Consider the following 14,745-nt stretch of genomic DNA (forward strand, 5'->3'; position numbering starts at 1 on the left):
GCCATTTATTTTGATAAGCATCAAATAAAAACACTAATAAAAGCAGAGAAGTGGAAAGTGAAACTGTTTTTAATACATTTTCTGTACAATAAAACATGTTATAACTTGTTTCTTCGCGCAGCGGCCTTGTTCGTCAAGGTTTGTGTTTCGGAGTTATAGAGTTGAGAGAGAGAGAGTTATAACCACTATTAAGTAGCCTCCTCATCTGTAGTGGCCTTATCGGCCTTGAGAAGGTGAATAACAAAAAAAAAAAAAAAAAAAAAAAAAAACTTATTCGTCACATTGTAAAGTAAAAATATAAGAACATTAAAATAGTAAGAAACTATAAATATAGGGTAGACTAGGGTAATATGAGCACCTTAAGCAAAAATTGGCATATTTTCAAAAATAATAATGCTGGATCCAAATTTTTGCGAATAAACAATCTTCAGGGATCCCTACTCATGATCCAATTAGATATTTGAGCACCCAAAATTTTTTCTTAAAAACACAGAGGTTTTAAAAAATTACCAAAAGTGTTTATGTTGTCCAGACAACTTGTTAGTATGAGCACCTAAAATTAGCTCAAAAAAATAACATTGATTAAGTAAAAAAAAATACCAATCTGACAATTAGAACTAATTTATGGAATATAATGATTTGTTATTAACAAAACTTATCATTAAAAGATCAAATTTTAAGCCACTTTTTGTTGAAACAATACTATTATGTTTTCCGCAAAAAAAAAAAAATTAGTTTGTTATTTTTTCAATTTTGTTAACTCAAACCTTTGAACGATAAAAGTTCAGAATTTTTGAATTTAAATTACAGAAAAATATTTAGTATTGTTAAAATATTAAGATTTTTTACTTTGTTTTGTTTTTATTCAAAAAGCAATTAAAACCACTGCTATTTTAGGACTTTAAACTAGGTAATTTCAATGAAAAACACTAGGTAATTTAAGCATGCTCTAATTGCACAAAAATTGCATCTTTAAATAAAGTCAAAACCAAATATTTCTATGCATTGTTTTTCAAACAAATATAGATTGAATTTTTAGCTAAAATATTTTTCTATATGAAAAAATTAATTTCATTATTTTAGCATCAAAATTTTGCACCACAGATTTATTCATGCGGGATGATATTATTTTAACAACGCAAAAAATTTAACAGCATTTTAATTAGATGATTGCTGCTAATTACGGCATATAAATTTACGCTAATTGTACTGATTTCTGTTATCACCACATAAAGTTGATTCAAAAAATACAAAGCAACTTGAACTTCACTGCTTATATCTAAGAAATCTTTGAGTATGCTCATATTATCAAGGTGCTCATATTACCCTAATTTACCTTAAGTAATTATATTACTTTAATATTAAAAATTTAATTACTTGCTTTATAGTGATACCAGGGAAAAATCCATTTACAACTAAGCAGGTTACATCACTTAAAAAATTTTCTTTGAACTGACGAATCAAATTATATTTAGAACCAAGACCATATAACAACACATTAAAACCACATCTAAAAATAGAATTTAAACAATATAAAATTATGTAAAGCTTAATAAGAAAAAATTAATGAATAATAATTAAGTGGAAACATTTGATCTTTAAAATTACTTACAACAGTTGAAACATCCATTCTTGAAAGTGAGATGTAAGTTGTTCAAACAATGCAACAGTTTCATTTATATGACTAGCCTGAGTTTCTTTTAAATGCTTACGTAACTCCTAAAGATTTGTATATGCAAACACAAGTAATATCAGAATGTCTACTTAACTTTCAAAAATGTCTACTAAACTAAACTCTTAAAAATTTATATATACAAATTCAAATGATATCAGAATAAGGTTTAACTTAAAAATTAAAGCATTAGGGTTGGTAAAAATAGTTATATAAAGGGTTCAGTAAAGACATTGACTGAAAATTTGGGCTTGAGAAGAAAGTATGTTTCTTTTTTATCTTTTTCTAAGATTGTTTAACTTAAAAATATGTTAATACTTATTTAAAAAAACTTTCTTACATATAAGAGATAATTAACCCTTTGTGAGAAAGTTTTACTGGTAATATTAAAAAACAAAATTAATATTGGTTAAAATTAATATATGAATAATATTATGATAATATGGTATGTGATATATATATATATATATATATATATATATATATATATATATATATATATATATATATATATATATATATATATATATATATATATATATATATGTGTGTGTGTGTGTGATATATATATATATATATATATATATATCACATTATATTTACACAAAGCATTTCAACTTTATTTTTAATGACAAAAGAATTTTAATTAAAAATGGTTATTAATAAAAAAAACTATTGGTCACTAGATGTAAAATAGATATCAACTAGTGAGTCTAGTTATTGGTTCAACTGCCTGTTAAAAAATGTATTGAGTTAGTTCAAAAAGTGTTGCTGCAGTTTATGCTAAATTACAATGAACAAACTGTGTGCATTACAACTCATGCATAAACATACTACGCATTACTAATCATACTTTTGTGCATTACTGCTCATGTGTGCATTATTACTCAACTTTTGTAATGCAGAAAGTTTTAACAATTGTGATTAATAGTTTTGCAATGTGTATGACATTTAACTCGGTGTAATAGAAATTTTGTACAAATTTGTAAAAATATTGGCTAAAGTTGACAGTTATTTATAACTGTCAACTTTTGCCAATAAAGATTGAAAGGCTTTATAACTGTTGTAAATGGCATAGTTGGACTGGATTAGCCAACAAGTGAGGAGACAAGCTTCTGTATGTATTTATGTGCCTAGGTAGGAACTCTGTTTGCAAAATAATCATTGAAAGAAACATTTGACATCAGGAACTTATGATTGTTGTGACTCATAAACTAATAATTTTCAAACCGTCTAAAAATACTTAAAAAATATAAAGCAAACAAGTATCAAATCAGAGGATGGTTTTTGGCAAGTAGTGACATGATCATCAAATTACAATTTGAGGACACTCTAAATGCTAATTGTTTTCTACAGCCATTTTTATAAAAGTAAAAAACCTGTAATTTCAATATAAAATAAAATTTTTTGATGAAACACTTTAATTTTTACTATTTACTATATTGAAATTTTATTATTTTCAATCATTTTACTTTTTAATACTTGTATTATACAAGTATTATCAGTATTGAAATTTATCAGCACTGATATATCAGCATTAAAAAATACTGGTATTGGATGGTATTAATTGTTTATAAAAAACTTGTCATTGTACTAAATTTTACTGTTGGTTTACTATTTGTTTATGAAGTAAACTTGTATAAACAGTTTGGAGAGTTAAATGAGTTTGTGCAAAAAAAAAAACAATTAATGCAACATTTGAAGTTAAATTTATGAAACAATATTTTAAAACTAAAACCTCATGTGGCATCTTTGGTTTTTGCAGGTTCGATAAGGTTCTATCAGACGTAACAGATATATGCTTTTTGTTGTGCACCTCGAAGTACAAATCGAGAATATCACGAGCCTAAAAAAAACTGTATTAGTATATTTTTATATTATAATAATAAATCATAAAATTACATGCAATTATAAATAATAAATATTGTATAACTGTATTATATATATTTATTAGTATTTAGTATATATTATTTGTATTAGTTGATATTAGTGTACACGTATTTGTTAGAATAACCCTGACCCTAACCCTGCTTTGAGATTATTAGTTCAGTAAAGGCTAGGTTGGTGTCTCAATAAAAATACTTATCTTGGGCAGATGTTATATGCATTCAGCTACTGTCTTGTAGAAGGTCTCCTAATCAAATACTTTAGAGGTAAGCAGAATAATTCTGTTGACCAGTCTTGAACTCCTTCTTCATCTATCAGGCTGGCAAAGATGTAAAGCTGTATTACATTGTTTCCTGCCTAGGATGATAGATGCTTGATCTTCTTAAATCTACTCATAAATTTTTGTTTGTGCTTTCTAGATAGTGGCAACACTTCCTGTTATTACCTAATGAGGATACAGCTCTAAAACTCAGCTGGCCTCAGAACTATCAAAGTTCAACCAGTTTAATGGTTCTGAGGCCAGATGGTGGTAAGATTTTCTGAACTCTATAGTAGCACGCAGAGTGGCTGATTCCATCAACAGATGTAAAATATCAGAGTTATTAACAGTGCCAATGTTGAACATGGATGGTGTCCCTGTTTGATGTGCATTGTTGAGACCACATAAGGAGCTCTAAATTACGACTTTGGGTTAATTAGCAGAACTGAGACAATTGCATAGCTCATTGCTTGGGATATCATGCTTTATCTATGAATGAATCTATGAGTCTAATTCTATTTAAACTTAAACCATGCCCAAAGAAACCAAAAATATTACATAAAAAAACCATCACAACCACCTAACTGTTTTAATATATTTTTCACAAATATTTGTGATCTTGGAATCATTTCCATCATTTGAATCTTACCTCTTGCAAAATTCACCTGAATTGCTTGCTCTTTGTGAGACTATATCAAGTTTGGCTGATTCAGATCTAAGTATTAATGGGTACTAATATTTGATTCACAAGGACTCCAGATTTTCCAAGGTTTTCCAGACAACCCTAACAATTACTATCACTCTTTGATTTGTGTCTTGTCTTTGACCTAACCTTGTGTTCAGTTTCTCCTTGCTCTTTTTAAATGATTCCGACCATGCAATGATCACTATAAATTTTTCATTTTATATTTCTTCGAACTTATCGCACTATTTAATACTACCCAAAAAGGATTCCTTTCATGATTATCTTAGTGACGGCCCTTGGATTGATGTCTTTTCTCTGTTGGTAAATGTGCTCCAACGTAACTACTGGATCCAGACAAGTATGGAAGCTTGTTTACCTTCTTGTTGGTTTCAAACCAATCCTCATTCTCCATGGTTTTCACCTTCTTGTGCAACAGGTATATCTAATCATAATCATTTTTTTAACTTTTTCAAAAGAGCAACTCTTTTAAGAACAAAGACCTATTTATTATTGCAAGAAACCAATTAAAAAAGGTTCTGTCTGATGCTAAGTTCCATTATTCCCAGTTTACTAACTACAATTTATCTCATACCTGATTTCAGAAGATAGGCTCTAAAGACTTTTAGAAAATCTTCAATCATGCCATTAACAAAAGTAAGTTGAACATTCCATCTCTAATTCATAGGGCTGATATTAATACCTCTCCAAAGGATAATGCAAAATTACATGCAAAGAACTTTTCTTCTATTTCGACTATTAAATCTAATAGCTATTCTCTTCCTGCTATTTCAGTTAAACAGGTTAACCCATGGTTAGACATTCAAATCGCTCCAGTTTCTGTTTTCTAAAGTCATACCTCAATTAAACTCACCTACACCTTGTGGTCCAGACAACATTCCTGCAATAGTCTTACAAAAGTGTTTTCCAGAACTCACTTTAATTCCCTCTAAACAAATAATAAGTGCTTGAATGAATTTTTTCCTGCCTACTGGAAAATGACATCTGTGGTTTCAATTTTTAAGAATTTAGGAGAACATTCCAACTTAGATCAGACTCTCTATTATAAGCAAGACAAAAATGCGGTAGTGGTGTAGTGGTAGAGCACTCGCTTCATAAGCGAGAGGTTCCGAGTTCGATCCCCACCACGTCCCTGGTAGTACCGCGCTCAACTTGTTTCTCCGCGCAGCGGCCTTGTTTGTCAAGGTTCGTGTTTTGGAGTTATAGAGTTGAGAGAGGGTTATAACCACAATTAAGTAGCCTCCTCATCTGTAGTGGCCTTCTGGGCCTTGGGGAGGTGAAATAACAACAACAACAACAACAACAAAAAAAAGACCACTAAGTCTTTGGTTAATAAATTTCTTCAAATTTCAACCATCTTGTATCTAATAACTTGGTGTCAACTATTACAGTCTTTGATCTTCTCGTTCTATATATTAACTTGCTGACTGCTGTGACAAAAAAATTTTATTTTGCATTATATGGAGACAGAGGACAAGGGTTATTGCTTTTGACATATATAAAGCTTTCAATAAAGTGCTAATTTTCTCCTTAAGCTTGCTATATACAGTGTATCTGGGAAAAATTTAAAGATTTTTTTTTTTTAATAATTCACCTCCCCAAGGCCGAGAAGGCCACTACAGATGAGGAGGCTACTTGTGATTATGACCCTCTCTCAACTCTATAACCGAAATACGAACCTTGACAAACAAGGCCGCTGCGCAGAGAAACAAGTTGAGCACGGTACTACCAGGGACGTGGTGGGAATCGAACTCGGAACCTCTCGCTTATGAAGGGAGAGATTATCAAATCATTTCTTTTTAATCTGTTTTTTAAAATTATACTCAAAGGCCAACACTCTCCTTCATTTTCAGTAACTTCTAGGGTACCTCAAGGTTTTATCTTCGGTTCTGTTATGTTTTTATCTACATAAATGATCTTCCTGACAATCTTACATCTAAGGTGGCCCTATTTACTGACAACTCAACTTTATACTACTGTCTTGAAAAAAAGTGCAAATATTATCATGATCCCTGCTTGTGGAGCTATTATCTCTAGTTCTATCAACCAAAACTCATTCTCGCTTGACTAGTCATTCAACAAAGTCATCCTTTTACTGTATCAGCCCCTGTATGCTAAAAACCATTCATTTGTTTAGTTTAGTTCACCGTACTTTAACCCTTTGGTACTCTCTCTCTTATCTTCATGTTTTTCTGACTCACAACCTACAACTTTTCAAGTCTTCTGTCGATCATTTTTCTTTAACTCTATTTTTTTTTTCTTTTTATAAACTCGTAACATAATAGTGGTTGCTTGTAGCCTTGTTGGGAATGAATCAGAATTAAAAACAAAACAAAACAAAATATATATTGTAGCTCAAAAGAATCTTTTTTGGATAAAATGAATGAATGCTTTATTATTTATTTATTTTTATGGGTCACAATGAATAAATGGCTGTATTATTATAATTCGATATACATTATTATTAGAATTTATGCAGAAGCTACAAGGTCAGCAGAATGTAACAGCAACAAAAAATATTAAAAAAAAAAATTAAGTAGAGATAAATTTTAGAATACTTAATGTTTCACTTCCCTATGTGATAAAATTTAATATTTTTAGAAGGAAGATCATATCAGAAACACTTTTTCTTGTGATAAAATTTATTGTTTTAACATGTTTATATTTTACATAAATTTTAATGTATTTATATATAAACTTCAATAAACTTTTGGAGATCTTTTGTTTTAAATATTTTCTACTTATAAAAAATTGTCAATAAACATATAATAAATTTTAAAAACTAGATTACTAGAATTTTAATAAGCCAGTTTGCTTGGTTGTAGCAGCCAATGCACTTCTAAGTGCTTGTTGTAAAAGTTCTTGAACAAATAAATTGATGTTAATGACTAAAAAGTTAAAAGTTCAATAAACTTCTTTAACACTTCATAACTTTTTCACTCATTTTATTTTCTGAAATGTTTTAAACATTTCTTTTGTGAGGAAAATCATTTTATTATATTACAATGTTATTTTTTTATATTACATTATGAAATAATTTAGAAAAAGACATTTCTGCAATTGAAAACAGTTAACATCATGTAAAAAAATAATTTTTTATGTAATTATTTAACAACAACTTTTATTATGCAGCAAAAAAAAAAAAATAATTGTTTTATACAAAGAACAACAAAATTAACTTAAAGTATTGAAAACTATTTAGTCATCTATCAAAAGCACTATATGATATTCACCTTGTCAGTGTCTGCAGGATTACTTTCAGAATTGCTAAACAACAAAATAAAATATATATTATTATAAAGTATTATATGAAAAAAGTAATTTAAAAGTGAAAAAAAAACAGGATTTAAGGTGGAATTTATTTATTTTTAATCTGGTGTTACAGGGTTCAGAACATAATTTACTCTAGGTTTAAAATAACAGGTTTCAGGATTTATTTACTTTTACAGCTATGTATTTTTTCCTATGCATGGTTTAATAAATTTAAACTCCTTTGGATCTCCAATATGAATCTTGGAGACTCCTTTGGAGCTCTGAGACTCCAAGATTCTAAATAAAAACAAAAATCTAGAATCAAAAACTTCGTAAAAGTAAAATTTGTTTAAACAAATCATAGTGTAATAAATAAATTATTTAAATAAAATATTAGGTGTACTAATAAAAAATACCCTTGTAAAGATTCATTTTCTTCCTCGTCCTCTGTTTCACTTTCAAATTCATCTTCATCAGCATTAATAATTGCTAAAAGTTAATTTTAAACTAAACTAATATGTTAAAATGAAGCATGATAATAATATAATAAACAATAATAATAATCATTCCATAACTTGAAATTTTAAAAGGAAATTAAAATGGAAAAAAATTTTTTTTCTAAATCTTCACTTCCAACAAGGCTGCAAACAACCACTATTAGAGTTAAAAGTTACTTAAAAAGAAAAGATGAAGTTTATAAAGCAGGATGGTCATTAACATATGACTTAAAAGATAGCAAATTAAATGAATCAGGATAACAAGATGAAATGAGCAACTTCTAAAGAACTAATGTTTGAGGAAAAAAACAAGGCAAATAAGAATTTTTAGAGCACTTAGGAACAATCACAGTAAAAAGATAAGACTTATTTGAATGATAAAAAACATGAGTTGTGCTCATTATAGTATTTATAGTTTCTATAAAAACTATAATGAACAGTGCCCATTATAGTATTTATAGAAAAGAGAAAGAGAAAAAACATTGCAGAAATATGACAATGGTTGAAGGTTGGTTGATGGCTGCAAGAGCGGGCCCAACTATGTTTACAATGCATTTTTGCACCTTTTCTAAAAGAGAAAGAGCATCATTCAAAGTTCAGCTCCAGATATGGCAACAGTATTTCATACTGTGGACAGATTTAAGATTTATAGCGATAAAGAATAGAACCCAAAAAAAAGGGTGGCGAGCACAATAAAGAGATGCAACCTTAGCAAATACTAATTTTGCTATGGATTTGATATATGGTTATGAAGAAAGATTCCTAAGAAAGAAGTAAGAGTTAATCCTAGAAGATGACTAGTTGACTCATCGACTACATTACTGATCATAAAATATAGGAAAATTTAGATCATTGCAATAATGATGCAATAGCTGGAAAAAATTTAAAAAAAAAAGTTTTATTGGAGTTAAAGTTCAACAGCCACCAAGTGTCCCATGCTGTAGCAGAAGTGAGATCCTTTTCAAGCTTAAATGTTCCCTCCAAGCAATCAGAGAGTGTTGGCTTCTTATCAAAACAAGAATAAATGGTAATATCATCAGGAAACAATGCCACCTTAGATGTGAGAATTTCTAGGAGATCTTTAATGTAAATTAAAAAAAGTATTGGGCTAAGGATAGAACCTGGAGGAACGCCTTAAGATACAGGAAATGAAGAGTACTGTCCATCGAGGACAACTTTTTTTAAAAAAATGGCAAGGAAGGATTCAATAATCTTAATAATGTTACCTGATAGACTGTAAGAAGAGAGCTTATACAGAAGAACAGCATGCCAAACTTTATCAAAGGCTTTAGAAATGTTGAGAGGAATAGTCTTAACCTCTCAACATTTCTAAAGCCTTAACCTACCAAATGCAGGATAAAACCTATCAGTTATTACAAAATCCATATTGATGATCAGAAAGTAAGTTATTAAATTCAAAATGCATTGAATGCCTTAAAAACTTTGCTTATGATAGAAGAAGACTAATGGGATGGTAGTTAGATTAATCAGATCATTCTCCAGAGTTTTGGAAAATAGGGATAAAAAATCCCGCTTTCCAGCAGGCTGAAAAACAAGACTCTGATAAGCACTTACTAAATAGTTTTGAAAGTATAGACAACAGCTTGGGAGAACACTTTTGCAAGACAATAACAGGTATGTTGTCCGGACCACAAGCTCTAAAAGAGTCAATGCAGGAAATCACTTTAGATACAGAAGCTGGAGTGATATGAATGTTAAGCAATAGGTCAACCTATTTTTCGGCTATATCAGGTAGGATATGATTAGTGGAATAAAGAGATGAGATTGATGAAAAGTTCTTAGCAAACAATTCAGCTTTGTGTTTTGGTGAGGTAACAAAATCTGAACCATGCAAGAGAGGTGATTATAGACCGAAGTCTCTGAAGGGTAATTTTTGAGATAAAATGCTAGATTTTGTAACCTGAGAATAGCAGGCTTTGGCGTTAGATAAAACCTTTTTACAATGGTTTCCAGCAATAGTAAACAGATATCTGTTTTCTGGATTTTTCAGTCAATTGTTTTTGTGATAGATATGGAAGTAATGGTTACGATTGGAAATTGCAACAACACAATGAGAGGAGACCATGGAGAAGAGTGAGGCTTGACTTTAAATTGTCAAGAAGATTCCATGCAAGCCAGAATCCAAGAAGTTACATAAGAAGCACATTTGTCAGCTTCTAAGGGCCATCACAAAAAAAATCACAGAAAGAGTCCTAATCAACTTTAAGATAGTTGTAAAAGGTAAGATGATAGGGGGATTCTCATGATGAAGAATGAGACAATTCTTTTAGAGAGATCAAATCATGATCAGAAGCACCCAAGAGTAAATAGGGAGAAACTGAGCACTGACACAAGATCAGACACAAGACATAAGTCAAGTAGAGAAGGTAAATGATTTGGATTGTGTGGAAATTTTTTTTTTACTAAAAATCTTATTACTAGAACTGAAAGCAGACATTTAGTTCTTGAAATGTATGTCACTTGAAATGTAAATGTCTATGCCATTTATTTTTTGGTGACATGAAGATAATAATATCAAAGTCGCCAGATGTAACATTGAAAAAACGTTAGACAGTAATTAGGATGTGATGCCATGATGTGATAAGATGACTCCTCTTGCATACTTCCATTCCCCCAGTACTACAATCTACATTTTTTCCTTTCTTTATTTAGACACCATCTTACTCTTTAGCCCAGTAAGATTGTAGTTTTCTTGCAAAATAACACAACTAGAAATTTGTCACATTTTACTATCTTGTTGTCAAACTAACTTCCATTTTACCTCCCTTCTTACAAATTCAATCAATATGATTTTTACTACAAACCTCAAATATTCTTATCAAAAGCAATGTAAACATATTAAAAACATTTACTAATTAAAAACTATGTTAATTGCAAACCATATAGTAGTCACTGTTTTAGAGTACTCCACATTAGAATTACATTGTCATTAGTAACCATTGAGACAAAATTTTTCAGTAAAACAACACTAGAACTTATATTTAGAATAAAAGAATTATTATTAAATTATTACAATAATTAAAATAATTAGAATAATTAAAAATAATAATTATAACTACTATTGTACAATAACAACAAGAGAAATAAAAGCTCTTGGGGATACCAGGTAATCATCTAGTAGAAACTCAACCTGTTCAGCAGCAAGAGTTAACAAATCTTGTTTTAAAACAATTACCAGTTCATTGCTTGTAGTCTGCTGGGAGGAAAGGAAGTATGCAAGAGGAGTCATGTCGCATCACATCCTAATTACTGTTTAATGTTGTTAAAAATGTTACAGCTGGCAACTTCGATACTATTATCTTCATGTCATTAAACACAAGACAGAAGAATTTTTCTAACATAATGTGATGGTGACAACCTGACCAGAAGACTGCATACTGCAGTTTATTTTGTATAGCACTGCATGCTGCTGTTAAATGGCATGTATTAGAGCTGGTAGTGTTAAAAATCGTTAACAATTCGATCAACACAATACCATTCTGTCATTAGCTTCATAGTTAGCTCGGAAACAATTTTACCACATAATTTATCTGACAGTTGAAAATAACTTGGCATTTCTAAGAGATTTAATTGCAACACATTACCAATAACTAGTCATGTATTTTTGAGTCACTCTAAAAATAGGTGTAAGCTTTTCATTCTAATAAAGGGTCCTACAAATTTGGAGGTTTCCAGTCATTGTAATCTTTTGTAGGTAACAGGTGATAACTAAAAATTCGGACAAAGTTAAAGTTAATTTTGCTTCATGTTAAAATAAGTACACATAATAACTAAAATATATTTATTTAGCCCACATATTCTTTTTTTAGAAAAACATAAAAAGTATTTGAATCAATCATTTAAAAATGAAGGTGAACCAAAAAAACGAAGAAGAGCAGCGGAAACATGTGTATGAGTTTTATTTGGAAAATATAAATCTCAGCAAAACATACAAAGTAAAGCATTTTCTTGCTGAAAATATTCCAAGAACTACCATTTATGACATAATAAAACGCGCTGAAAACAAATTTGGACATGAAGGAAAGCCTGGAAGTGGTCATATAGCTAAAAAAAAATGCCAGAAAGTAAGGTTTCTAAGCTTAAAACCATGTTTGACCATCAAGGTGGTATTTCACAGAGGGAAATAGTTCATAAATTCAGTATTTCCCAACCGTATGTGAATAAAATACTCAGAAATCAGTCTGCCATCAAATGTTATAAAAAGCAAAAGATTCCAAAGATGAGCAAATAATGCTAAGAATTCGAACATGCTGCAGTCGGCTTTACCAAAATTACCAAGATTTTGAATGGATCATTGACAATGAATCCTATTTTACTTTAAATCACAGTTCAATAAAAGGAAATGCTAGTTACTACTCCAGTGATACTTTATTGATTCCACCGAATGTAAAATACAGCCAAAAAGAGAAGTTTCCAGAAAAATAATGGTCTGGATCGCTACTTCGGCCAAAGGTACCTCAAAATCATATTTTCGAGAATCTAGCAACGCTATCAACCAGTTTATTTACTTAGAGCATTGTGTTCAAAAGAGACTCATCCCATTTATAGAAGAGCATCATTTAAATGATAATTTTGTGTTCTGGCCAGATCTTGCATCTGCTCATTATGCCAAAAGCGTATTGGAATATTTAAAGGCTAAAAATATTGAAATTGTACCAAAAAAAGATAATCGACCAAATTTACCCGAATGCAGGCCCATTGAAAATTTTTGGTCAATATTGAAAGGTCTTGTGTATAAGAATAATTGGCAAGCAAGAAAACTTTTACAACTTAAAGAAAGAATTAAGTATTGTTTGACCAAAGTTGATCCTAATGTTATCCAAGAAACAGTTAGTCGCACCAAGAGTTTGATTGAAAAGATTTGATTGATGTCAGACGGAATGGAGTGATTGAATCAAATAGAATATTATATTGAATAAATTAATAATTCTCTATAAAATATTTTTTTTACTTTTATAAAACATTAAAAAATGAGGAAGTTATGATCTTTTAAATTTTGTCCGGATTTTTAGTTATCACCCATTATTTCACTTAAAACTCTATGTAGTAAGTAAAAATAGAAAGAAGCAACCTTAAATAGATCACCACCAGATTTTACGATAACTGCTTGTGTAAATACAGACTGCAGAATTGGTGTCATCTTAGTCTGGTTGCTGATGTTGCCAGGGTTGGTTGGCTTAACACATCTGAAGGTTTAAATGCAATTTTTCTAAATAGTTGCTTTATTTCGTAATTGATATATTTATTTAGCTTTGTCATCTGCATTAGCAGCTTCATCTTTAGCAGCCAAAGAAAGTTGTTACTATTTAAAGTGGAATTAGCATGGCACCTGGAAATTTTCTTAGCTAGAGACTTGCTGTCTCTAGCAAAGAAAATTTTCAGTAAAGGTTGCTGACACTTTTAAATAATCAAATGAATGTCAGATTATTATTATGTTTATTAACACTTAAGTCCTTGTCAACAACAGTTAGAGTGTTGATGATAATAATATGAAGTACATGGAAAAACAAGGAGTAACACTGGCAAGTTATTTTTTACAATATCCAAAAAATACATACTAGTTTCTTTTTACAATATACGAGTTTATGTTACTCATAAAATTTATGTCAAACTTAAAAAGCAATATAATGTTATAGTGTCAATCTTCACTACTTGTTTACTCAGGTCTCAGGTTGTAGGAGCTGCACCACTAAAACAAACAAACATAAAGATAAGCTAATTTGTAATAATGTTATATTGAGTTTATGCTAGCAATTATTGCAATTCGAAAACTGGCTCAAAAATAAAGCTGCTGGTTCAAAACATTTACAAAATACAAACAAATGTGGTCACTAAAGCATAAAATATTTATTAATTGTTTAATTAAAATCATTAGTGATGAAGTAAGTTTTGTAGATAATTAAGACCACCAAAAGGAAATTTGTTGGTGTCAAGGGTCCTCTAAACAACAAACAACATTTTTTGCAAAAGTTCTTCAAAAGTAGGACAACCTGGTATTCAAAAAAAGCAAAATTATGTAAAAATTTTAAAAATCATATTCGTTTTATAAAAAACATATTAAAGAAAAAAGATATCTTTAGAAACGTGTAAAATTGCATTATTTTTATTTTTTAAGTCTAGTGTTATTTTACTAAAAAAAAACACATTTAGTATTCAGACCAGGCAATTTTTAAAGATTGTTGTTTTTCAAAGCACCCTATATATATATATATATATATATATATATATATATATATATATATATATATATATATATATATATATATATATATATATATATATATATATATATAATATATATATATATATATATATATATATATATATATATATATATAGATATATATATATATATATATGTATATATATATATATGTATATATATATATATATATGTATATATATATATATATATATATGTATATATATATATATATACATACATATATACATA

The 14,745-nt window shown here is 29.3% G+C and overlaps 1 protein-coding gene across 2 annotated transcripts in view; it reads right to left on the reverse strand.

Annotated features, from left to right (window-relative positions):
* LOC100212813 (origin recognition complex subunit 2) overlaps positions 1-14,745 on the reverse strand; it is a 77,523-nt gene that overhangs the window by 22,748 nt on the left and 40,030 nt on the right. For both annotated transcript variants that reach the window (XM_065809786.1, XM_065809785.1), the window contains 5 exons: positions 8,190-8,262; positions 7,755-7,788; positions 3,411-3,518; positions 1,613-1,719; positions 1,378-1,510 (listed from right to left, as the gene is read on the reverse strand). In XM_065809786.1, coding sequence (XP_065665858.1) covers positions 1,378-1,510; positions 1,613-1,719; positions 3,411-3,518; positions 7,755-7,788; positions 8,190-8,262 — 455 coding nt within the window. The remainder of the gene's footprint in view (positions 1-1,377; positions 1,511-1,612; positions 1,720-3,410; positions 3,519-7,754; positions 7,789-8,189; positions 8,263-14,745) is intronic.

The sequence above is a fragment of the Hydra vulgaris genome, chromosome 11 (genome assembly GCF_038396675.1).
Source record: "Hydra vulgaris chromosome 11, alternate assembly HydraT2T_AEP".
Taxonomy (NCBI): Eukaryota; Metazoa; Cnidaria; class Hydrozoa; order Anthoathecata; family Hydridae; genus Hydra; species Hydra vulgaris.